Genomic DNA, 27,790 nt, shown 5'->3' on the forward strand with positions numbered 1-27,790 from the left:
ACTTGCATTCCCAACTAAGCAAGTTGTAATAGATTAACAAAACATAAACAAGCAGGGTAATATTCTCAGCCAGTTTCTCTTACTAGCAGACTACAATTTGTGGTTACATACAGAAAATAGATTATTTTTGTATTCATCTTAAAAAGTAATCTCATAAAATATTAAGAGAATCATAAATCTAAACTTTTATGAAAGACAATCAGACATTTCTACTTTGAATTCTCAAGACTGCATCTACTCACAAACAATTTTTTATTGAATCTTATCAGGAAGATGAGGGCAAAAATGGGTAAAAGACATTAATTATCACCTTGATCATCAGCCCAGCTTCATCAACAGAGTCACATCAGCCAATGCTAGCTGAGCTGCCATTGTTCTTGTTCCTAATCTTGAAAACATCCCTTGATCAATAATCAAAAGTGGGCTTTTCTGGACTTCAGTTTCATTTCTAAGATTTTCAACATCAGAGCCATTAGCAAAAACATCTTAACCTAACTTTACTGACAATCTATTTCTCCAAATTCTTCCTAAGATTAGTGGCCATTTCTAACAATGTACAATTTTAAGTCATTTCTAAGGGTGGTGATTGAACCATTGATCTACTCCAGCAGCAATTTTTTTTCTCTTTTTTTTATTAGGTATTTTCCTCATGTACATTTCCAATGCAATACCAAAAGTCCCCCATACCCACCCCCCCCAATCCCCTACCCACCCACTCCCCCTTTTTGGCCCTGGTGTTCCCCTGTACTGGGGCATATAAAGTTTGCAACTCCAAAGGGCCTCTCTTTCCAGTGATGGCTGACTAGGCCATCTTATGATACATATGCAGCTAGAGACAAGAGCTCCGTGGTACTGGTTAGTTCATATTGTTGTTCCACCTATAGGGTTGCAGTTCCCATTAGCTCTTTGGGTACTTTCTCTAGCTCCCCCATTGGGGGCCGTGTGACCCATCCAATAGCTGACTGTGAGCATCCACTTCTGTGTTTGCTAGGCCCCGGTATAGTCTCACAAGAGACAGCTATATCTGGGTCTGTTCAGCAAAATCTTGCTTGTGTATGCAATGGTGTCAGCGTTTGGAAGCTGATTATGGGATGGATCCCTGGATATGGCAGTCTCTAGATGGTCCATCCTTTCGTCACAGCTCCAAACTTTGTCTCTGTAACTCCTTCCATGGGTGTTTTGTTTCCATTTCTAAGAAAGGACAGTGTCCACACTTTGGTCTTAGTTCTTCTTGAGTTTCATGCATTTAGCAAATTGTATCTTATATCTTGGGTATCCTAAGTTTCTCGGCTAATATCCCCTTATCAGTGAGTACATATTGTGCGACTTCCTTTGTGATTGGGTTACCTCACTCAGGATGATGCCCTCCAGATCCATCCATTTGCGTAGGAATTTCATAAATTCATTCTTTTTAATAGCTGAGTAGTATTCCATTGTGTAAATGTACCACATTTTCTGTATCCATTTCTCTGTTGAGGGGCATCTGGGTTCTTTCCAGCTTCTGGCTATTATAAATAAGGCTGCTATGAACATAGTGGAGCATGTGTCCTTCTTAATGGTTGGGATATCTTCTGGATATATGCCCAGGAGAGGTATTGGGGGATCCTCCAGTGGTACTATGTTCAATTTTCTGAGGAACTGCCAGACTGATTTCCAGAGTGGTTGTAAAAGCTTCCAATCCCACCAACAATGGAGGAGTGTTCCTCTTTCTCCACATCCACGCCAGCATCTGCTGTCACCTGAATTTTTGATCTTAGCCATTCTGACTGGTGTGAGGTGGAATCTCAGGGTTGTTTTGATTTGCATTTCCCTGATGATTAAGGATGTTGGACTTTTTTTTCAGGTGCTTCTCTGCCATTCAGTATTCCTCAGGTGAGAATTCTTTGTTCAGCTCTGAGCCCCATTTTTAATGGGGTTATTTGAATTTCTGGAGTCCACCTTCTTGAGTTCTTTATATATATATATGATATTAGTCCCCTATCTGATTTGGGATAGGTAAAGATCCTTTCCCAATCAGTTGGTGGTCTTTTTGTCTTATTGACGGTGTCTTTTGCCTTGCAGAAGCTTTGGAGTTTCATGAGGTCCCATTTATCGATTCTCGTTCTTACAGCACAAGCCATTGCTGTTCTATTCAGGAATTTTTCCCCTGGAACCACGATGGCCCCTCGTGGATCCTGAGGCAAAGGCCTCCCAGGCTGGGTGGACACCTGTCCTCTGGCCAAAAAGGTGGCCGGCTGTCTGGAGCCTGAAAACAGCGCTGCCCCAGAAGCTCTGCAGCTCTCACGTGTCCCAGAAGCTGCTAGCCTCTGTAGTCCACACTCTCACCTGTGCAGACTGCCCTCCGCGGAGTCCCGGAACCAAGGTGGCTCTCGCAGAACCTGCAGCAGAAGCCTCCCGGGCCGGGCAGACACCTGTCCTCTGGCCCCGAAGGTGGTCAGATCCAGCAGCAATTCTTGAAGAAGATCAAGCACTGCTGTTGTGAGTGCCAATGACACTGCCCAGTGAGGGGTTGTAAGCCCCCTAGAGATTTCATACAACTCATAGATCATGAGGGATGCAGTGGGAAGGCAGCAAGCAGAGCAAATCTCTGTAACAGCATGAAGCCCTCAGGACCCATAGTGGTTTGCTAACCAGGAGGCTGCGTTCCATGAGTTCTAAAGCTGTTTTGCTGTTCCTCTTGCACTACCCCAGCACCCATCAAATACTGCTTCCATGATGTGGCTTCTACATAGATCGATGTAGCGCCTTCCTGTTGACCTTGGCAGTGGATGGTTCTCTATATGAACATGACTGAAGCTCTCTAGTCTTCAGACAGGAGGACCAAATATGGACTGACAAGGCACTTACATGTTCAATATAGCTCCTAAATTCAATAGGGGGCATGCAGGCTTTTTTTAAAATTAGCAGTCTGCACACATAATAAATATTCTTTAGTAGGATGGATAGTTGTGTCTTTAGCTGTGAAACAGAATCTGGTCTGAATTTCTTGATTCTCGCACATCAGTGTCCTAAATGTTGAAAGTACAGGTGTATACCACCATGCCCAGCTAAAGTAAAGTGTTTTAGGAAATCTGGTATTCTGAACTGTCAGTAACCTTCAGGAGCATCCTTTACTCCAGGACAACAGGAGAGAATGGGACTACCAATTTCCAGAAGATAATCAAGCGTTTGGACTGAGGGTGTCTTTCCTTCACATCATTAATCACTTTCATGTCCTCTTCATCCAGGAGCCAACTGAGCATGTACAGCCTAGTGAGGCTGGGCAGTCGGGACACACATTGACCTTCCACCTATAGGGTTGCAGACCCTTCAGCTCCTTGGGTGCTTTCTCTAGCTTCTCCATTGGGAGCCCTGTGTTCCATCTTACAGATGACTGTGAGCATCCACTTCTGTATTTGCCAGGCACTGGCATAGCCTTATATGAAACAGCTATAACAGGGTCCCTTCAGCAAAATATTTCTGGCATATGCAGTAGTGTCTGGGTTTGGTGGTTGATTATGGGATGGATCCCTGGGTGGGGTAGTCTCTGGATAGTCCATCCTTTCGTCTTAGCTCCAAACTTTTTCTCTGTAACTCCTTTCATGGGTATTTTGTTCTTTATCCTAAGGAGGAATGAAGTATCCACCCATTGGTCTTCCCTCTTCTTGATTTTCTTGTGTTTTGCAAATTGTATCTTGGGTGTTCTATGTTTCTGGGCTAATATCCATTTATCAGTGAGTGCATATGTAATGACTTCTTTTGTGATTGGGTTACCTCACTAACGATAATATACTCCAGATACATCCATTTTTCTAAGAATTTCATAAATCCATTGTTTTTAATAGCTGAGTAGTACTCCATTGTGTAAATGTACCACATTTTCTGTATCCATTCTTCTGTTGAGGGACATCTGGGTTCTTTCCAGCTTCTGGCTATTATAAATAAGGCTGCTATGAACATAGTAGAGCATGTGTTCTTATTACCAGTTGGAACTTCTGGGTATATGCCCAGGAGAGATATTGCTGGATCTTCCAGTGGTATTATGTCCAATTTTCTGAGGAACCTCCAGACTGATTTCCAGAGTGGTTGTTCAAGCTTGCAATCCCACCAACAATAGAGGAGTGTTCCTCTTTCTCCACATCCTCGCCAGCATCTGCTGTCACCTGAATTTTTGATCTTAGCCATTCTGACTGGTGTGAGGTGGAATCTCAGGGTTGTTTTGATTTGCATTTCCCTGATGATTAAGGATGCTTAATTTTTTCAGGTGCTTCTCAGCCATTCGGTATTTCTCAGTTGAAAATTCTTTGTTTAGCTCTGAATCCTATTTTTTTAATGGTGTTATTTGCATTTCTGGAGTCTAACTTCTTGAGCTCTTTGTATCAATTGGATATTAAGGACTTGTGGTCTTAAAGAGAAAGAAACAATGAGAAAGTCCAGATCTTCTTATGCACCGTGCACTCTGAGAAGAACTGTGAAGATGCCGCTCTGCACCCTATACCGCCATTGTCTCCCTCGCTGATTTTAACTTAATAGTGCTTCCCATGAACACTCATTATTTTCACAATCATTCTTTCCTTTCTTTCTTTCTTTCTTTCTTTCTTTCTTTCTTTCTTTCTTTCTTTCTTTCTTTCTTCCTTCCTTCCTTTCTTTCATTCAATCTTTCTTCCCTTCTTTCTTTCTCTCCTTTTTTTTTCATGTGCTTTGCTCTTTGGAGACAGGGAATCCTGATTAAACCTGGCTTTCCTTGAATTTGATCTGTACACTAGGCTGGCTTCACACTCAGAGATTCTGTTCTCTCTTCTTATGTAGAGCTAGGATTAAAAGTGCTTCATAATCGTTTCTTAACTTGAAAAATTTAAAACATTTTATACATATTATTTGGTTCAATCTGAGTTATAATGGCTTCTTAACCATAAATAGAAGTTCGTGTGTGTGTGTGTATGTGTGTGTGTGTGTGTGTGTGTGTGTGCGCGCACACGCGCGCACACATATGCACATATATGCATATGCATCCCAGAAGTCTTTGAAACAAAAAGTGCATGTGATTTTGGAGTGGATGTGGAACAATAAATGCACACAGTGTCATCATGACCAAATTCTACTCTAAGAAGCCAGTGATTCTGAGAAAATTGCACTTAATGAGATTAAACATGAGGATGTGTAGGAGCAGCAGTGATAGCATCAGGGAGGGGTTTGTGGGAAGGTGAGACTGAGTATCACTATGGAGACCTCCAAAGAACCAGCCTGGCTGGTGCATGACCCTCTGTATGGTCACATTCCACCAACCACAGGTTCCATTTTTAAACATTGCGTCTGTACCAAATATGTACTGACACTTCCCCCTCTTTGTTACTCCCGGAACAACACAGTGTAACACTTGTTTACATAACATTTACATTATATCATGCATTGTAAGCAATGAAGAGATGGGTTAAAGTATGTGAAGGATGAGTAGGGTCAGGGGCAAACTTTGCTGTGCCATTTTGTATTATAAAGGACCTTCTAGTGTTTACATCAGCAGAAGGCCATGGATCCAACTGTCATGGATATCAAAGGACAACTGTACACAGCTTGCTTTGTTCTAGGTTCACAAAAGGAGGAGAAGGAGGAAGAGGAAGAGAAGGAGGAAGAAGAAGAAGAAGAGGAGAAGGAGGAAGAGGAGGAGGAGGAGGAGAAAAATGATTAAATTAAGAAACACTGTTTTAACATGGTGGGACTCATGGCTCTAGCTACATATGTAGTAGAGGATGGCTTAGTAGGTCATCAATGGGAGGAGAGGCCCTTGGTCCTGTCAAGGTCCTATGCCCCACTATAGGGGAATGCCAGGGCCAGGAAGCAGGAGTGGGTGGGTTGGGGAGAGGGGGAGGGGTAAGAGGATAGGGTGTTTTCAGAGGGGAAACCAGGAAAGGGGATAACATTTGAAATGTAAATAAAGTAATTATCTAATTAAAAGAAAAGAATTTCAGTTTAAAGTAAGAGAGAGAGAGAGAGAGAGAGAGAGAGATTGATTAACACTATTTTATAAACATACCAAACTTTTCTGATGTTTCCTTATCTAGGAAATGTTGGTCCTTAAGATTCAGTATTTTTAGAAAAACAAAATTTGTCAAAATGTTGACTAGGAAAGAGAAAATAAAATTTTGTTAGTTCAGATATGTCCCTATACACAGAGAAGTTCAAAAATGGCAAAATGTGATATAACATTCAGACTGAATCACTATGACTAAGTATGGACACAACTCTGTAAATAAAAGATATAAAGTATTCTTTACGTTTAAATTGTCATTTATTAACTGTAGCTCATTCATTGTTATGAGAGCCTCACTGAGGATCAGGTGTTCTCACAGTTCCTATAACATCAGTGACATGTAATTCCCAAATATTAAATGACTCTGGGCACAGAAGCATTTGAAGTCAAGGTTGTACAGTTCTTACCAAAGGTCATGGCTTCAAAGCATCGTCCAGAAAACTCAATCTCTCTGAGTTTCTTGCAGGAAGCAAGCGCAGTCATGAGAGACCCACAATTCGAAAGGAAATTACATTTCAGATGGAAAACATGGAGATTTGAAGAGTTCTGAATCAATTTAACTGGAAAAAGATGAATGGTGTTCAGAAATTAGAGAAGGCCACAATTCCTGTCAAAGTTGAACACTCAATGTATGAGCTGCTGGCACACTGATTAAACAGGCAGTGATGCAGTGTCTAGATTTCAGATTACACTGGGCTTGTGCCAGGCTTCTGCAACTAACTAGTGAACAATTGACCAGGGACAAGTTCCTGCCCCTCTCTAGATCAGGTTTCTGTTTCTGTATTTCACCTTCAGGGTCAGTATTGTAACATCACTGTGCACACTGTGTAAGAGTCACAAAATCACTGAATCAAGACCCCAGACTCAGATAGTATGCAAAAACAAGTAGCATTTATTCTAGAAAAACAACTAGCATGCTAGGGTCACCCTCATTTCTGAATGGCAGCACAAATCACTGGAGCCCCTTTTATTACAGCACTGTTTAATTGCTTCTGAGATAACAACAGACTTCTAAAACCTAGAGTATATTCTAAGGGATTATAAAAAATATTAACTGAAGGACATAGGAAGGTATACAACACAGGCGCAAACATAGGAGATAACATATTGACTTGGTTATTCTATACAAAACTTCAAGGACAGCTTAGTTGTGGTTTTGAACTTTCCTGCAAGCTAGTAAAAAATGATGAAGGTTTAGCTAGATAATTACTCCTAGTGTATATGCATGTAGACATTCTCTGTTATACCTCTTATTCAATTTATGACCTGAGTTTATGTGTAAACTCCTAGTGAACTTGAATACCATGTGATCATGCATTCTGAAAGTCTTAACTAGTGCTGAGAACGACAGGTCTCCTTCTCCATTCTTCCTGAGACTTAGAGTTTCTCAGTCCCCTATTGAGATAGAACAAATACTGATTTACCTTGCCTTTTGCTGTTTTACTATGAGTACTAAACAGGATACTTCAGCTTCTTGCACCAGTGCAACCTAGATAAGCACTTAAGCTGCAGTAGCAAAGTACCTTACACTTAGGATGAATAGATAGCACATGGTTTAAGGCCTAGTTTCTGAGTGGAGAAAAAATGAAATAAAAAAAAGGTCACTTTAACTATACTGACACATTAGGAATTATGGGCAGGGTAACATAAAAGGAAGGACAACTCTGAAACACAACTTGAAAATATGTAAACTCATTTTTTTCTATGTGCATATTGTGGAGGGAGGACTTGGGGGGATCATCCATGTGCTGCAGCACATATGGGGAGGTCAGAAAGAAATTGGGAGTATGTGTTATTTCCTTCCATCATATGAATCTGTGGTATTGGGGTTGTCAGGCTTAGCAAGTACCTTTACCTGCTGATCCATCTTACCTACCTGAAAAATGCTTTTGTTTGCTTACTTTTGTTTCTTTTCAGACAGGATCCAATACTATATCTTAGACTAGCCTGGAAATAACTACGTTTGCAAAGCTAGGCTGGCGTTGATGTTGTGAAAGTCCTTCATCCTAAGCCTCCAAAATTTGGGGATGACAGGGGTGAGTGACCATGCCCCTCTCTAGTAACTTTTTGGCATGCAAATCTGCCATACCTGCTCCAGATTTACATTTCTTTGTGTTTCGTGTTTTTGAAAATTAAGAACCTGATAGTGCTTTAGTCATTCCCCTAAATGACATGTCTTTAAAAAAAAAATGGCTGCACAACTGTCTGCCAACAACTTGAGGCTGAAATGGAGAGAAATGCATAAAAAGGTAGAGATTCACTGTTTGGCTAGTCACACCAACTCAATAGCCATGGGCACTCTTTGTAAATGTTGTAAACCCCCAAGGCAGAAAAGTGGCTAGGCTCTGCCCTAAAAGAAAAAAAAATGCACCAATCCCCAAGGTTGCCCCACTGATCAATTAGACCACACAATCACTCCAATCCCAAACCTCACTAGAAAGCTGAGTCTTCCCCACTGCCAAGAAATGCTATGTAAACTCTGTGTTCTGCCCCATTGTCCTCTGCTTCTCATCTGAGCAGAGGCAGCCACTCTCCTGGGGTTTTCCCTCTCAATAAACCTGTGTGAGGTTTGCTGTGAAATGTGACTTTGTGGTATTTCTTGGCTCCAGATCACCAGGATGGCTTTCAGAGCCGAGCTGTAATGCATTTGCCTGAGCAGAGCTTTCTCTGGGGAAGCCTCCCCCAAAGGAGCAGAGCTGCAACACTTGCATTGGGGAAATTTCCAGGCTGATGGAGCAGAATTTTTATAGGGGAAGCCTTTCCCTTCAGAGGCGCCACACTTCCACTGCTCCCAGTCAGATTCCTTCTCCCTGAGCGATCAGATCTGCATGTGGGACTAAAACAGCAGCACAAGAAGAGAACTCCTCACACTGCTGTGGAGAGGAAGGGTTAGGAGTGGTCAGCTCAGGCTGTACAGTCAGATCTTCTGTTTGAAGAAACTCTTTCATTGCCTGATAACCTGAGCAGTCAATGACCACAGTTCCCCCAGCTGACAATCAGCAATAATCATTACTCCTTCAATTATACAGCTGGTATGAGGAGAGAGTTCATATCTGTAAGGTGCTCACAACAGCTCCTGACATGCTAAAGACTTGGGTTATAAATAAATCTCTGCCCTCTTGATGATTAAGAGCACTGATCCCATCCCTTCCCATGGACACAGTTCATGCTGTCAGGCCCAGGGAAGTTTTGACTAAGGATGATTTAATGATTCTAACAATTACTGGAAAGGCAAGTAGCTTTTCCAGCTGAGACATGAACTAGAGATCAAGCACCATCCTTACCTAGTTTGGAGAGGTCAAACTCCATGGAGGTTCTGATGGATAACTTCTCCATGTGAAGGAGGTTTGGGAACTCTCCAGGAAGGACTGAGAGCACATCCGGCTTGCCATCTAGTCTCACACACAGTTCTTTCAGGCCCAGGAACTTGTGCAAGTTATGGAAGAGCTGTTCTGGAAAGCAGCACAGAGTTCCCATCACTCAAGAGCCCCAAGTGCAAGTTCTCAAGGTGCTTCAGCCATATTCATACTTCCAAGATGAAACTCCTCAGACATCCTAACGTCTGATTAGGAAGCACATGCATGAAGTTACTGCCAGCTGCAGCATCTGCTGATCATGGGCAGACTCTAGGGCAAGCCCTGTGCTGGACTCTAGACTCACAAAATAAATAAGACTTCTCAACAACCAACAGCATGGCAACTGAAAACAACTGGTTTTGCCTATGTAAAATGTTATAGATCAACTCCTACCTGAGACTTATATAAAAATGTAACTAAGAACCACTCCTGCAAGCCTGCACATCCTCTTCCAAAGTCTATCCAGGTAAGTATGCCATCCTCCCATCCACTCACCTATCCTCAGGCCCCTAGATCTAGCCTTGATCCCATATCCAATGACTGTTCCTAGTCTAGCCCCCTTTGCCTGTATCACTACTAGCCTCTAGGCTTCTGCCATGACCCACCCTGCCTCTCCACCTTGCCTCCCCACCTGCCCAACCTTCAGAAGACTCTCAGAGCACATGGAACCTCTCTATCCATCCTGGTCCTACACATCCTTATTCAGGGTCTAGCTGGGTAAGTTTCCCTGATATTCCCCACCTCACACCCACTGCAACAATCCCCATATACCCCCAACTCCAAGCTTATACCAGAATGCACACCTTGTGAAAGTATAACAACGTAAAAACAGAATTCTAGGCCTTTAGGCCCAGGCTTGGGAATGTGGCCTTTGTAAAGGTATGCTAATCATAAAACATAGAGACATTCCTCCACCCACCCACTTCCTGGGTTCAAAGAGTGCTCATTCAAAGAAAGTCACCCAGAACCTGCAATGCAAATGTGCTATTGTTAGGGGCTCTTAGAAGCTGTCTTGAGAGTTAATAATTACCAGGTATTCCTTGTGAGTCTTGTAACTTTACACTTCCTTGTGACTCTTAACTGGTATCTTTGGTATCTTCCAACAATGCCCTCCCTACTTCCTTGAGTTGTGGTTTCTTCCTTCCCCCTTACCCAGCTACTCAGGGTGCCACGGTCCTCTACCCCTGCGTGGTGTATGACCATGGGCCTGAGAGCGCTCTTAAATAAAAATCCTCTTGCAATTTGCAGCAAGACCCGTTTCTTGTGGGTGATTTTGGGGTGTTGCCTCTCCTGAGTCAGAACGTGGGGGAGCCCTCATGTTGTGGGTCTTTCACTTGCACACCAGCTCAGTCTCACTGTGTTCATCTGAGCCATAACCAACCTCTAGGCCTAATCCAACAAGTGTAAGGCTGATGGATAAAGAGAAGAAAATCAAGATTTTGAAAATAAAATTCAATAAACAGAAACAGCGAGGAGGACTCAAGTTAAATGTATATGAGAATGAAATCCCAACAGCCATACTAGGAAACTTAAAGGGAACAGGTACAAGTAGAAAGAAATCAAGCAGAAGACAAAACATGAGGACTGAAAATAGAGGATCTTGGTGAAAAAAAGCAAAGAAGTGGGGTAGGGAGAAGGCACATAGGAAAAAGATATACAGGAAGTGTGGGACACCAAGAAAAGACCAAACCTTTGGATTTTAGGAATAGATAAGAGAGAAGAATGCCAGGTCAATGCCACAGATTAGCTCTCTAATAAGATCATAGAAGAACACTTACCCAAACTGAGATGGATCCACAAAGAAGATACAGGAAGAACCAAAAACACCAAATAGACAGAACCAGAAAAGAAACTCTTCATGCATATCATGATTAAAACATTAAGTATACAGAGAAAAAAAGATATTGAAAGCATCAAGAGAAAAAAAATCACAAGTCTTATATAAAGAATAACCCATCAGAATAAGACCTGATTTCTCAAAGGAAACTTGGAATGCCTTAAGAACCTAGAGCATTCACCAGAGACTATGAAAGCCAGAAGAGCCTGGACAGATGTTATACAGACACTAAGAGAACACAAATTCCAGCCCAGGCTACTATACCCAGCCAAACTCTCAATTACCATAGATGGAGAAACCAAAGTATTCCACGACAAAACCAAATTTGGAGCTGTGACGAAAGGATGGACAATCTAGTGATTGCCATATCCAGGGATTCATCCCATAATCAGCTTCCAAACGCTGACACCATTGCATACACTAGCAAGATTTTGCTGAAAGGACCCTGATATAGCTGTCTCTTGTGAGACTATGCTGGGGCCTAGCAAACGCAGAAGGGGATGATCACAGTCAGCTATTGGATGGGTCACACGAAAGCACCCAAGTAGCTAAAGGGAACTGCAACCCTATAGGTGGAACAACAATATGAACTAACCAGTACCCCGGAGCTCTTGTCTCTAGCTGCATATGTATCAAAAGATGGCCTAGTCGACCATCACTGGAAAGAGAGGCCCATTGGACTTGCAAACTTTATATGCCCCTGTACAGAGAACGCCAGGGCCAAAAAGGGGGAGTGGGTGGGTAGGGAATGGGGAGGGTGGGTATGGGGGACTTTTGGGATAGCATTGAAAAATTAAACGAGGAAAATACCTAATTTAAAAAAAAAGAACAAGACATAAATATTATTAGTTCATATTAAGTATCTTCTCTGAAGAAGCCAAATACATGATTCTCCAGCATTATCTTACCCAAAGTCCAACATTTAGCAATAAGAAGCAATTAAAATGCCCTTATAAGGACCATGAAAGATGCACTACTGGTGGAATATTGTCCTAGAGTAATTAGGACCTGATTCTATAACTTGGGGCATTCTGCAACCCTAAACAGTGAAAGTGTTTAGATCCTATCAAGGAGTTTCACCCATCTAAGCCATGAATGAGACGCAGTGTCAAGCAGAGTGGCTATGGGAATACACTCCTGCCTCTGCCAGGTCATCACTATTGAACTCAAAGCACGATGAGAAAAGCCCTGTCAAGGCCAGCTGCCCACATGAGGACACGGTGGCCTGGAGAGGCTTAGCTGCTTTAAGGACAGGTATTGCATGTAGGACTTGAAAAGTGCCACATCCTGAAAGCGCTGGTCAGATGGATTTTCAAACCAGTCAGTACATACTGCTGCCACGAAGAGGGGTGTCTTGTGAATTCCCTGTAACTCTTCATTCTGTGCAAAATAAACCATAAATTCTAGTAGACGTTTTATATTATGGGAGAAGAACTTCTTTAATATAGAGACAGTATTGGACAAGGGAAACTCTTTGATCTCTACACTCCTATCTAGGTATGGGCGGATGTCTCTGACCCTGTTTGTATGCACAGCGATCAATAAGCAGGTCCGTGACAAGTAGTTTTTTGTAATCAGTGTATGTAGGGCTTGGGGGAGTGAGGCCAGCCCACAGTAGTCATCCAACAGGAACAGCACCTGGTGTTGTAACTGCTGGATGATGCTGCTCAGACACACTTCACTAATGCAGCCTCCTGCCCCTAGGAGTTGGGCACAGATGATGTTGGCCAGTCCCTGGTCTGGTGTGATGGAACTAAGGGAGAGGTAGAAGACCAGCTGGAACCTGTACAACAGGGGGCAGCATCCTGATGCCCAGAGAAAAGCTATCCTCTTCAGGAAGGTTGTCTTTCCACTGCCAGTTTCCCCCTCCACACACATGACAGAGCTGAGATTGGAGAAGACCTCGGGGATCGTCAGGGCCCCTTGCACAGGCTGGCTGACGTGCTTTGAAATGATGGACACATCGCAGCTGATCAAGTGGTCAGTGCCGAGGCTAGAGCACACTTCTGGCAAGTTCATGTGGCGGAAAATGGCTTTGGTATAGGTATCTCTCAGCTGCTCACTCAGACTCCTGGCCTCTTGAAACCACTGGGTTTCACTCTGACCCAAGTCTGTGGAGGGAAGATAGGTCCCACTAGATGAACATCTACATCCTTGAGCTTCACTCTGGTCCTGGCTGAGAAGCACCTGAAAAAATGTTCAACATCCTTAATCATCAGGGAAATGCAACTCAGAACTACCCTGAGATTCCACCTCACACCAGTCAGAATGGCTAAAATCAAAAATTCAGGTGACAGAAGATGCTGGCGAGGATGTGGAGAAAGAGGAACACTCCTCCATTGTTGGTGGGATTGCAAGCTTGTACAACCACTCTGGAAATCAGTCTGGCAGTTCCTCAGAAAATTGGACATAGTACTACCGGAGGATCCCGCAATACCTCTCCTGGGTATATGTCCAGAAGATGTTCCAACCAGTAAGAAGGACACATGCTCCACTATGTTCATAGCAGCCTTATTTATAATAGCCAGAAGCTGGAAACAACTAGGATGCCCCTCAACAGAGGAATGGATACAGAAAATGTGGTACATTTACACAATGGAGTACTACTCAGCTATTAAAAAGAATGAATTTATGAAATTCGTAGGCAAATGGATGGACCTGAAGGGCATCATACTGAGTGAGGTAACCCAATCACAAAGGAACTCACACAATATGTACTCACTGATAAGTGGATATTAGCCCAGAAACTTAGGATACCCAAGATATAAGATACAATTTGCAAAACACATGAAACTCAAGAAGAACGAAGACCAAAGTGTGGACACTTTGCCCCTTCTTAGAATTGGGAACAAAACACCCATGGAAGGAGTTACATTGGAGCTGTGACGAAAGGATGGACCATCTAGAGCCTGCCATACCCGGGGATTCATCTCATAATCAGCTTCCAAACGCTGACACCAATGCATACACTAGCAAGATTTTGCTGAAAGGACCCAGATATAGCTGTGTCTTGTGAGACTATACCAGGGCCTAGCAAACACAGAAGTGGATGCTCCCAGTCAGCTATTGGATGGACCACAGGGCCCCCAATGGAGGAGCTAGAGAAAGTACCCACGGAGCTAAAGGGATCTGCAATCCTATAGGTGGAACAACAATATGAACTAAGCAGTACCCCCCTGGAGCTCGTGTCTCTAGCTGCATATGAATCAGAAAATGGCCTAGTAGGCCATCACTATAAAGAGAGGCCCATTGGTCTTGCAAACTTTATATGCCTCAGTACAGGGGAATGACAGGGCCAAGAAGTGGGAATGGGTGGGTGGGTGAGCGTGTGGGGGACTTTTGGGATAGCATTGGAAATGTAAATGAAATAAATACCCAATTAAAAAAAAACTGGTTCTTGAATCAAGATTTGCCACTTTATTATCATTGAGGTCCAAAAAAATCCTCTCAATGTTGATTGAAGGAAGAATACTCTACACATGAAAGAGTTAACCTCACACATAAAGAGTGTATGTCTGGACAGTACATGTGCAGTATATGCATCCTCCCTATGGGGAGCACTGTGTGAGTACTCAAAATTGTACCATGTACAACAAGAATGGTCCTCAAAGAGCATTAAGCACAGCCTCTGTCCTTAGTCATTAGTTAAGTCTCCTTACATGTTTAAGTCAGACCCTGGGATGGATGCAGAAGGATTATTGCACACACACATTTTGAGGAAGAGAGTTTCATGTAGTGTAGGCTGGTCTGGAATTCCTGTGTATCCAAGGGCAACACTTCGTCCTCCTTTCTCCACTTCCCAAGTGAAAGGAGCCTCCACACACCCCTGGCTTCAAAATCATTCTTTTTTCTATTCTAGGACTCTAAAAGTATAACCACACATAGTTTTGATCAGAGCTGAAGACCTCTTTGTGTCTATTAGGGGAATGTCTAGTAGCTGAACTTCAATCCTTCCGCTTACAATGTCAACTGCACATCTAACAAAAAGCTGATATCAAAAATCTATAAACAACTCAGGAAACTAGACAAGAGTAAACCAAATCAATCAATTTTAAAATGGAGTACAGAGAAATCTCAACAGAGAAACCGCTAAAGTCTTAGAAGCACTTAAGGAAATATTTAACATCCTTAGAAATCAGGCAAATGCAAATCAAAACAACTCTGAGATTCAACCTCCTGAGATCAAATACTCAAGCAACAGCTTATGCTAATGAGGATATTGAAAAGGGGGAACACTTCTTCATTACTGGTGTGAATGCAAACTTGTACAGTCGCTTGGAAAATCAATTTGGCAGTTTCTCAGATAATTAGGAATATATCTACCTCAAGACCATGATATATACCCAAAGGATGCTCCATCATATCAAAAGGACACTTGATCAACCATGAAGCTTTATTCATATTAGCTAGAAACTAGAAATAACCTAGATGTTCCCCAATTGGAAGAATGGATAAAGAAAATGTGGTACATTTTCACAATGGAATACTACTTGGCTATTAAAAACCAAAATATAAAGAAACTTGCAGGCAAATGGATGAAACTAGAAAAGATTATCCTGAGTGAGGTAACCCAGACCCAGAAGGACAAACATGGTATGTACTGTTATAAGCGGACATTACCCATAAAGAAAATGATAACCATTCTACAGTCCACAGACCTTCAGAAGCTAAACATCAAGGAGAACTCAAGGGCGTCATGTGAATCACACTGAGGAGGGAAAAGAGAATATACGTGGGCCAATGGGGAGGGAGAAGGATGAGGGAGGAGTGAGGACAGAACAGGAGGGATCAGGTTGGGGAAGGACTGAGGAAGACAGTACTCTAAAGACAATGGCGTTAAAGAGGGGAAAAATCTCTAGGACAAGGAAGAAACCTAGAGCAACAGAAACTCTCCAAAAATCTATGAGGGTACCCTAGCTAAGACTCCTAGCAGTGGGAGATATGGAGCCTTAACTGGTCTTCTCTGGTAACCAGGAAAGACTTCCAATGGAGGGATTGGGACATCTAACCAGCCACAAAATCTCTGACCTACAATTAGTTCTGCCTACACAATGTGCAGGGGAAAAGGAGCAGAAGTTGAGGGAGTGGCAAAGCAATGAGTAGCCAGCTTGAGACTCATGCTCAGGTTTGTTCTCTGACCTGTGGAGTGAGATCCAGTGTACCTATCATGACAATATGAAGTGACTTGTGTCTCCAATGAAGTAATAGTCAGATTATATGTAAGAGAAACATGCAGGGCTTATACTGTCATCTGAGTTCATGATTTTGCTGCCCATATGCTTTCCTTAAAGATACATGCCTGCAGGCTGGGGATGTAGCTCAGTCATAGATTCCTTGCCTAGCATGCACAAGACTTTGGGGTTGATCTCCTCGATTCAAGTAAAGAACAAAAATCCAATAGTAAGCATGGCAGACACTCAAAAATCCCAGCATTTGGAAAGTTAAAGAAGAAGGATTACAAATCCCACACATTCTGGAATTTGAAAATAGCAAGTTCAAAGTCAGCCTGAGTTACACAGTGAGAAATCCACCCCCCCAAAATTTCAACCAAACAAAGTGAAATTTGCCTTACACATTTTAAAAGAAGTAAGAAGTCAAGCCTACTGCCCTCCAGAGATTGCAGACAGGGTGCAAGTAGTCTGGATGTTCATCAGGAATAAGGCTGAAAGAATTTCAGAGAATTTCAGGAGAAGCGATGTACTCTGTGTTTCATGAAGTTAAATATTGGGTCACCCTCATTCACTATGAAGTTCCTGTCTACACTTATCACTGGAGAGTGCTTCTTAGATACTTGTAGAATTTCCCTAAGTCTGATACATTTACAAATGGCAAGTGCTGTTCACAAAAGTGTTCCACCACACAACCATGTGCTGCTCAGTCAGAAGAGGGCAGTGTTCATTACCATGGCTTCTGGAAGTGCACAGTGGCTCTGAAGGGCTGGAATCACTTCTGCAGAGGACTTCAGGGTTTGGAGAAACACACAGCTATGGAGAGGAGAGAAAAGTCATAAAACAATTCTGTGCAGCTAAGTGTTTTCATTAGCTTTTTATAAAACATGAAGATTCAGGGCCAAGAATGAAGTAGAAAGCTAACACTTTCAGTGACCCTGTCAGTGCTGCACTGTATAAACATTCAGTCTCTGGCTTTCAATAACATAATGTATATTGTTTGTAAAGTAATATTAAGGGTATTTGGGGACTGTGTTGGGATGAGTACAGAGTTATTGTCTGTCCATGAATACAGCTAAGATGAGCTTAACGAATAAAAATGATAACCAACACTGTGGAGCAGACACAAGGAGATCACTAGGGTGAAGGGGGAAGTTCTGGTTTGTTTGGAAAGTCAGTTAATGTCAAATGATGTTTTGCTGGGGCACATAGGTGAAAGGATGTCTTGCTAAAGCAGACAGTTGAAAGAATGGTTTCCTGTGGCAGACACAGGTAAAAGGATGTTTGGACATTGCAAACATGTAAAAGGTCACATGATAAAGGAATATAGATATGACCCCACAGACAGTGGGAGAGGAGCCCTTTATTGTTATTGTCCTTTAAACCAGATGTGTAAATACACTAGGTACTCATAACAGCATGCTGGTTTGTAACTAAAACAAATGTCCATTGATAGATTCTAGACTAAATTTAAATACAACTAGATTGCCTCCCAACTTACCATCCCAGGAATTAAGAAGAAGGCCCTTGCTTTCTGAACAATTTCCTACATACTACTTCCAAATTAAAAAAGGGGGGGGGGCTGGAAAAGTGGCTCCTCGGAAGAAGACTTAGTGCTCCTGCAGAGGACTCAGGCTTGGTTCCCAACACCCTTATCAGACGCTCACAACCTCCTGCAACTCTAGTCCTAGAGGATCTGAGGCCCTTTCTGACCTCTGTGGACACAAGGCATGGAAGTAGTGCACAGATACACACGCAGAAAAAGCACCCATGCACATAAAATCTAATACTTAAATTGGGAACAAAACACCCATGGAAGGAGTTACAGAGACAAAGTTTGGAGCTGAGAGGAAAGAATGGACCATCTAGAGACTGCCACACCCGGGGACCCATCCCATAATCAGCCATCAAATGCTGACACCATTGCATACACTAGCAAGATTTTGCTGAAAGGACCCTGATATAGCTGTCTCTTGTGAGACTATGCCGGGGCCTAGCAAACACAGAAGTGGATGCCCACAGTCAGCTATTGGATGGATCACAGGGCCCCCAATGGAGGAGCTAGAGAAAGTACCCAAGGAGCTAAAGGGATCTGCAACCCTATAGGTGGAACAACAATATGAACTAACCAGTACCCAATGGAGCTTGTGTCTCTAACTACATATGTATCAGAAGATGGCCTAGTTGGCATCAGTGGAAAGAGAGGCCCATTGGTCTTGCAAACTTTATATGCCTCAGTACAGGGGAACGCCGGGGCCAAGAAGTGGGAGTGGATGGGTGGGGGAGTGGGGGGGTAGGGTATGGGGGACTTTTGGGATAGCACTGGAAATGTAAATGAAGAAAATACCAAATTTTTAAAAAAGAATGTAAGTAAAAGGAAAAAACCAAAGTGGCCAGTGCTGTCAATCATTTTCTACCTTCATAAGATTAGATGGAAATATTCCATTTATTTATTTTTTATGTATGTATCTTGAGGATAAGTCTTGCTATGTAGCCCTGGGCTAATCCCAAATATGTGATTTAGAGGAAAAGGGCCCAAGGAGATATAGAGACAAATAAGATAGGGTAATGAGAGAATGGTGGTCAACGTGATTGTTGTAGGCTCTAATATATGTACCTATGGCATACTATATATATATTGTGATGGTTTGTATATGCTTGGCACAGAGAGTGGCACTATTAGGAGATGGGGTCTTGTTGGAGTAGGTGTGTCACTGGGGGTTGTGGGCTTTAAGACCCTCATCATAGCTCCAAGGAAGCCAGTCTTCTCCTAGCTGCCTTCAGAACAAGAGGTGAAACTCTCAGCTTCTCCAGCCCCAGGTCTGCCTGAACACTGCCATGCTCCTACCTTGATGATACTGGACCTGACCTCTGAACCTGTAAACCAGCCCCAATTAAATGTTGTCCTTATAAGAGTTCCCTTGGTCATGAAGTCTGCTCACAGCAGTAAAACCCTAACTAATACATACATACGTACATGCACACATACATACATATGTAAAGGTCATAATGTACATACATGAAAATATCACTACTGATATAATTAATGCACACTAATACATTTTTAAGAGAATATTTTTCATCATTTGGAATATTATTACCATTCTATCTCAAGACCAGATAACAACTTAAAAGTTTATATTTTAAAGATCAGTAATTAGACTTACATCAGTTTACATGAATTTTAGGTAAGCACTAGATGCACAAAGAACACTTCTGTAGAGCTGAACAGAGACTGCAGACATCAACACACTCACATATTTTCATGCCTTCTAAGGGATACCAGAGCAAAAGACTCTTGTTTCTTAATTACAAGAGCTGGATTTTTAAATAGATTGATTTTAGTATAATTCATATTAAAGCCATTAATATATAAGAAACTGGTTTTCTCCCTCATGTTTCAGAGAGTCAGGGTTCCCTGCATAGACCCCTGTGCTCAGAAATATCCTATTTTCCATCTGCATATATTAATATTTATCTTTGAAGATTTTAATTACTAAATAAAATAACAACGTTAAATCTGCAACTGAACATTTCTAGAGTTGTCTTGTGTGTGGAAGAGAAATGAAAATAACCTTGAAGATGGGCAGAAAGGGGGCAAGCGTAAATCAATAGTAAGGGATGGCCTAGTGTGCCCAAGTCAGGGCTTCTGTCCCCAGCACTGGGAAAAGAAAACCACTTGGGAAGTCTCAGACAGCAGAAAGAGAAAACACTAAAGGATTCCAGAAAGAGGAGAAGAGGAAGACTAGTTTGTAATGAAAATAATCAGAAAGGCATGGGATTTCCAGATATGGTGGCATCCCTCAGTAATAACAGCACTTGGGTGGCTGAGGCAGGAGGATCATGGGTTTGAGTCCTACCTGGATTAGATAGCATCTCTATGATAGTTAGGGCTACATAGAGAGACCCTGTCTTTAAAAATCTGTATGATGACCCAACTAAAACCAAGATGAAACAATGAAGAGAAAAAAAATCTAGAAAGGGAGAGTGTCATGGGAGCAAGGGATGAAGACATAGGATGTGTCCTTCACAGAGGGAACAGAGGGTGGGCAGAGACCATCCACAGGTAAGACGTGGGCAGTGAGGGAATAACAGTTGAAGCACATTCACAGTCAAGAGAAGTCATTTTGCTCACTTGAGAAAAAACTTGTTGTGCTCTTGTATTGGGTCGTCACCTTCTGCCCAATTCTCCATATATCCTCCACAGAAAAAACACTGAACAATGTCTTTTCTGCCTAAAAGAGGAATGGGGTCAGTTCAAATCACATACACCTGCCAGCTCACAAAACAACAATTCCAGATGTCTAGATTTACTGGACTTTCACAGTCATAGGCAACCAACAAGCAATTGCTTACCGAGTAAATCAGAAAGAATATACTCATAGCTGGGGTGGTGCAGAAGAACAAAGTTCAGAGTCTCTATGCAAGCTAGATTATGAAGAATCACTTGTCTCTCCTTACATTATTGCCAGCTATATTTGACTTAAAATAGGAAAACATCACCTATGAGACAGACTTGAAGGCTGACAAGAGGAAATAAAAGCACTAAGATGATGTGGTATGAAGATAATTTGAGCCAGTGGAATATGTTTGTTGCATGAAGTGGCTGCAGAATCCTCAGGTTCAGAGGCTGGACACTAAAGGCACTATGGGAAACTGAAGATCTTATGAAACCCAAAGAGATCTATGACAAATGATAGAGACTAAAAGAAGGTGCAAGAGGATTCAAGTATGTGGTCCACACAAAATACTGACTCTAAAGAGATGCTCAGCCTGAGAGCACTGACTGCTCTCACAAAAAAAGTTGGGTTTGGTTTCAGCACCCAAATGATGGTTCACAGCCAATACTAATTCCAGTCCCAAGATCCAACACCCTGTCTGGCCTCTGAGGGCAGCATGCAGACTTGTGGCACACATACGTATAGGCAAACACGCACATACATAAACATAAAGAAAATAACCTGACTCAACTGTGTAGAAAATGCCAGCTCTGACCAAAGCATCAACACCCGCAGGTGATTCGTGGGGCCAGTCCTTAAACGTGTCCATACTTAGCTCTTCATAAGCGAAGAAGCTGTCGTTGCAGTAAGCTTGAGGTAAAGGATGCAGGTGAGACCAGTAGGATTTGATGTTAAAATTTAAGTCAGTTGTATGCTTGCATGAGTGTGTGTGGTCTGTGTGTGTCTGTGTGCTTTCATGTGTGTGTGTGTGGTCTATGTGTGTGTGTGCTTGCACATGCATGCATGTGCTCCTGTAGGTGGAATGATCTGATGACCTGTGCTTGGCCTGTTAGCAGAGCAGGAAGATTCAAGAGTGACCCTGTCAGAACTATGGGAAGACAATGGCAAAGAATGGGTTACTCCATGAATTCATTCTATTCATTTCTGTGTGTGATCAGTGTGTTAAAATGTCACTTCAGACTGTGTTTAACCTTGACTCTCCCACATCATTATCCTAAATGTTGAAGTACATGTGTGTATCATCATGCTCAGCTAGAATTTTAGGAGTTTTAGGTATTCTGAACTGTCAGAAACCTTCAGGAGCATCTTTTACTCCAGGACAACAGGAGAGAACGGGACTATCCATTTCCAGAAGATAGTCAAGCGTTTGGACTGGGGGTGTCTTTCCTTCACATCATTAATCACTTTCATGTCCTCTTCATCCAGGAGCCAACTGAGCATCCCCAGCCTGGTGAGGCTGGGCAGTCGGGACACACAGTGACCCAAAGCCTTGACAGTGGTGGCCTGAACTTGAATGCGTCCTGGGATATTCCTGCAGATGTTCAGCATTTGTAGGTTTGGCAAGTTGTCCAGGGCTTGAAAGAAATTTCTGTATCCTTCCTCGGTAATCTTGTGATTCATTGAAATATCTAAGTTTTCAAGTTTCTGGAAACTTCCACTGGTTGCCGCCCTGGCTGAAAACAAAACACGCATGAAAACACAATCAAGAGGACTTCAATAATGCTCACAAGTTATTGGAACTACTCCCAAACCCCAAAAATAAAGGTTGGAATGCTCTACATGATGTTTTAGAGATCAAAACTTGAAAGCATCAAACAGCAGCCTGGTTGATAGAAAACCACCCAGACAAACAGAAAAGGGAAGCAGACACCAAGAAGTCAAACATGGAGCTGCAGCTGTCTGTGCAATGTGGACTTCTCCTCTGTCTCACAGGAGGACATATGCCAGGGCGGAGACCAGGTATGGACCAGGGTACAGTACAAGGAACTGAGAAATTGTGTCAACAGTGTTTCCCTTTATGCAAAGAAGGGAAGGTGACAGTCCTTAAAGCTGTCCTCTCACTGGTTACTATAGAGCCTTCCACCTATAGCTCAGACGGGAGCTGGTTACTCATAGCAGGGCTCTGAAGGAAATGGAGCCAAACTCATGGCGACTTTGCAAGTGAAGATCTAGTACAGCTTTTGTTTCATTTTTCACTACCTAACCACTTTTCCCTACTATGGGGAAAATTATGGTAGATTTCATCCAGAATCCTGTTATACTTTGAGTGTAAAGAAAGAGGCCCTGAGATAGTGTTTCTTCTGTGTCCTGAAGAAGGATCTTCTGTGATAGTCAGGGGGTATTTCTCATTCCCTGAATAAGTATTCTTCTGGAAGGACCAGAGAACATCTCAGCCCTCCCCACCTATGGCCTGCTGTTCTCTGATTTTCTTGATTCTCCACATCACATTGCATGATTATCTGTTGCTATGGTGTGTATAAGTGCAGTGGCCTGGCTGTAAAGTTGAAACATTGACCAAGAGTAAGCTGTCAGTTGTTCATTGAAAGAAGGGCACTGTTACTACACTGAGATGACTCGGCAGGTGAGGCCAATGATCTTGGGTCATGTGTGCTACTGTGCATATAAGGCACAGTCACAGTGCTCTATGATCACATGTGCTATTTTGCATATAAAGAACAAACACAATCTTGGGTGAAAATAGATAAACCTGGCCTATAGTATAGGATTTCCTCACATGAAATGTCTAGTGGCAAAAGCAGCTATGGTGACAGAGAGAGTGCAGTGGTCATCTGTGAGGGTGTGGAGGGCACTGCTGAAGAATGGACACAACTCAGGTTTGGGACTCTGGGGAAGCTCTGTGCTCTAGCCTAGTTGACTGCTACATTGACAGGGATAAGAGGTTGCAGGAACATGAGCAGGAAGTGGATGTAGCTCTACATTTCCCCACATTACACCTGTTGTGTCAGTGTTCAGTTGAGTCAGAGTGTATCTGGACAGGGGTCTGAAACACCAAGTGTGAGAACAGAGATGTTACTGGGAAGTGGTGCAGGGGCAGACACTGCTCTAGTGTATGTGTGAGGCTCTGAGTTCAAACAACAGACTGGATACTTTTACACCTGCCCCCTTTCTCCTCTCTCTCTCTCTCTCTCTCTCTCTCTCTCTCTCTCTCTCTCTCTGTCAAACACACACACGCACACACACACACACACAGAGACACACACACACAGACACCCTGATTTGAAAAAAAGGCACTGTTAATCTTCCCAGTCAGACCAGGATGACTCTACATCTGCAGAAGGGCAGAAGAGGAAGTAAGTGATGATGGAAATGAGAAAGCCTTTGGAAGTCTTTCCTGGCTCTAGATGCTTGCAGCGGGCAGCTCCAGTGACACCACTGCTTCCACACAAGGGAACCCCTTTCTCTGAGGAAAACTCACCAATTTCAATCACACTTTCATCGTCCAAGATGTCGTGAAAGGCGAGAACTCGGAGGCACGGAAGCTGCAGACACTGCCGGACAATCAGTTTGGCCACTTGGTGAATCCCATCCCCAGTGGGAACAAGCAGTTCCTCTAAGTTCCTGAGAGAACCCAGAGCCTGGGCTGTGGGAGACACAGGAGAGCCATCCTCAGGAGCTGTTCCATTGTGAACATCTTATGACTTACACAGTCTCAAGTCTAGGAGGCCCTACCTAGCACAGGCCCTCCTCATCCCTGTCCTCTCCAAGGGCAGGAGAAGGGGTCAGCACAGAGCTGCTCCCTTCTGCTCTCTGCTGCTTCTTCCTCCATCCTTCCCCAACCTGTCTCTTTATCCAAATCCAGGCTGCCTCTCCATCTCTACTCTGTCTTCTTAATTGGAATTCCCACTGAAGGTAACTCTCCTAGCTGCACAGTGCCTTCAGACCCCTCCCTTCCATCCCACCTCCAGCCATCATTTCTAGGACATCTAATGTCCTCAGTAAAGTAAATGGTCCACTACTCTGACAGCTATATACCCTGAGCATGACATCCAATACATCATGTAATCACTAGTCTCTACTTCTGTGCCTTTGTAGAAGCTAATTAATGGACTTTGTAGCATGGGCCAATGTTCTAGACCTATCTTTCACTTTCCTCTTTTCTGTTCTGGAATAACACATTTTTTTCACAGACTCCTATTTTTTATTTTTTTTAGAAAAGATAATATTTATTTATAACTCAAGTCCATGGATTTGTGAGTTGCTCAGTGATATGGTGCTTGCCTAGCACGCTGGATACCATGGCAACACACACACACACTCTCACACACAGAGTTGTTCTCTCTATAGGAAACTTGGGCTTTCCTTATGAACAATACAGTCTGAAAAACATCATGAATATACAACTCTGTACAATACATCTGCAGGCTGCCCTATCACTTTACTTAACCTGTTAAGAGTAATTTCCGTGCAAACTCATTACTTTCACAATACTTTATTAAGTCAAAAGTACTGAAATTTAGGGCAGGGGAGTACTGGATGCTCTTCCAGAGGAACTGGGTTCAATTCCCAGCACCTATATGGCAGCTTACAACTGTATGACACTCAAGTTCCATGAGATCCAACACCCTCACACAGACAAACATGCACACAAAATGCACATGAAATAAAAATAAATAAATTTTAAAGAGTATTGAAACTCTTTGTGTATTTATCATGGTAGTAATTCTGACTCAGTGTTTCTAACCATGTTTGTGTGTGTTCCAGAAGCCAATCTTTGGAACAAAAACATAAAGCATTTTAGAGTGGATGAGGAACAATGAAGTTAAACAGTGCCATTATGACCAAATTCTAGCCTAAGAAGTCACTGAGATAATTTCATTTAATGGTATCAAGCATGAAGATGTGTGGGACCCACCTTGACAGCATCTCAGGGATGAGACTGAGTATTGCTATGATGTCTTCCCAAAGACCAACATAGCTGGTGCAGCTGACCATCTGAATTGGCACATTCCACCCACAACTTTTCGAAGTTTTTTTTTTAATTTTATTACATTTACTTACGTGTGTGTGTGTGTGTGTGTGTGTGTGTGTGTGTGTGTGCGCACGCATGTGACAGTATATGTGTGAAGGTCAGAAAACAACATGCCTAAATAAATAAGTTCTTTCTTTCCACTATGCTTGTCATAGGAATAAAATTCAAGGCTTCCAGCTTGGCATCAAGATTTTGGAATGCTCTGAATCATTTTGCTAGACGTGAAGTCTTTTTAAATTTATCTTGATGCTGAACATATTCAGACATTGACACCATGTCATAGTCCTTGAACAACACAGTGCTGTTTATGTAGCATCTATATTGTACTGGGTATTGTAGACAATCAAGAGATGGAATGAAGATTACAGAGGATGTGGGATGTTGCACTGGTGGTTTTATGTCAACTTGTCACAAGCTAGAGTCATTTTGGAAGAAAGATCCTTAAGTGAGGAACTGCCTCCACCAGATTGTCTTGTAGACCAGCCTGTAGTGCATTTTCTTGATTGATGAGGAAGGACAGCATGAGTGGTACCACCCCTGGTGGTCACAGGTGCTATATGAAAGCAGACTGAGCCATTCATAAGAGAAAATCCAATAAGCAGCACACCTCTGCTTCAGTTCCTGACTTCAGGTTCCTGCCCTGACCTCTCAAGGTGATGGAGTGTTACCTGAGAGCTGTAACCTCATAAACCCTTCCCTTTCCACACTGCTGTTGGTTCTGGTGCTTTATCACAGCAATAGAAAGCCTAGCCAGCAGTTCAGGGACAACTGTTCAAACTTGCTTTATTCTCTGTTGACAGAAAAAGAAAGAAAAGGAGAAGGAGGAGACAAAGAATAAACTAAGAAGCAGTGTTTCATGAATAAACTTACCAAACTTTTCTGATGTTTCCTTATCTGCAAATTGTTGACCTTTAAGACTCAGTATCTTCAGAGAAACAAAATTTGGCAAAATGTTGACTAGTAAAGGGAAATAAAATTGGTCAGTACATCTCCTATGACACAGGGAAGAACCATTGAAATACAGAGTATTTCAAAAGTGATCAAAGGTGCTCAGAATCGGCGGGAGCCATCTTAATTCTGGGACACCACCGAAAAGTAGTCTGCACAGGTGAGAGTGTGCAAACAGAAGCTGACAGCTTCTGGGACAGGCGGGAGTCACGGAGCTTATGAGGCAGTGCCCTTTTCGGGCTCCAGACATCCGAACACCTTCCCGGCCAGAAGACAGGTGTCCACCCGGCCCGGGGGCTTTTGCCTCAGGATCGGCGGGTGCCATCTTGGTTCCGGGACTCCCCCGAAAGTAGTCTGCACAGGTGAGAGTGTAGACTACAGAAGCTAACAGCTTCTGTGACAGGCCAAAGCAACACAGCATCTGGGAAAGGTCCTGTTTTGGGCCTTCATCTTCGGCCAGAAGGGAGGTCCGAACGCCAGATATCTGTGCACCTTCCCTGTAAGAGGAGAGCTTGCCTGCAGAGAGTGCTCTGACCACTGAAACTCAGAGGAGAGATCTAGTCTCATAGGTTAGCTGATAGAGGGTAAGAGACTCACCAGAGGAACAATCTCTAAACAGAGACAACTATAACAACTAACTCCAGAGATTACCAGATGGCGAAAGGTAAACGTAAGAATCTTACTAACAGAAACCAAGACCACTCACCATCATCAGAACCCAGCACTCCTACTTTGCCCAGTCCAGGGCACCCCAACAAACCCGAAAAGCTAGACCTGTATTTAAAAGCATATCTCATGATGATGGTAGAGAACATCAAGAAGGACTTTAATAACTCTCTTAAAGAAATACAGGAGAACACTGCTAGACAGGTAGAAGACATTAAAGATGAAGCACAAAAATCCCTTAAAGCATTGCAGGAAAACACAACCAAACAGGTGAAGGAATTGAATAAAACCATCCAAGACCTAAAAAGGGAAGTAGACACAATAAAGAAAACCCAAAGTAAGGCAACGCTGGAGATAGAAACCCTAGGAAAGAAATCTGGAACCATAGATGTGAGTATCAGCAACAGAATACAAGAGATGGAAGAGAGAATCTCAGGTGCAGAAGATTCCATAGAGAACATCGGCACAACAATCAAAGAAAATGGAAAATGCAAAAAGATCCTAACTCAAAACATCCAGGAAATCCAGGACACAATGAGAAGACCAAACCTATGGATAATAGGAGTGGATGAGAATG

The 27,790-nt window shown here is 42.7% G+C and overlaps 1 protein-coding gene and 1 pseudogene across 1 annotated transcript in view; both read right to left on the reverse strand.

Moving 5' to 3' along the window:
- Naip3-ps1 (NLR family, apoptosis inhibitory protein 3, pseudogene 1) lies at positions 2,978-21,460 on the reverse strand (annotated as a pseudogene).
- Naip6 (NLR family, apoptosis inhibitory protein 6) overlaps positions 19,490-27,790 on the reverse strand; it is a 35,496-nt gene continuing 27,195 nt past the window's right edge. The window contains exons 12-14 of the mRNA NM_010871.2: positions 26,470-26,556; positions 24,046-24,210; positions 19,490-22,282 (exon numbers count right to left, since the gene is read on the reverse strand). Of these exons, the coding sequence (NP_035001.2) occupies positions 21,918-22,282; positions 24,046-24,210; positions 26,470-26,556 (617 nt within the window). The 3' untranslated portion in view covers positions 19,490-21,917. The remainder of the gene's footprint in view (positions 22,283-24,045; positions 24,211-26,469; positions 26,557-27,790) is intronic.

The sequence above is a fragment of the Mus musculus genome, chromosome 13 (assembly GCF_000001635.26).
Source record: "Mus musculus strain C57BL/6J chromosome 13, GRCm38.p6 C57BL/6J".
Taxonomy (NCBI): Eukaryota; Metazoa; Chordata; class Mammalia; order Rodentia; family Muridae; genus Mus; species Mus musculus.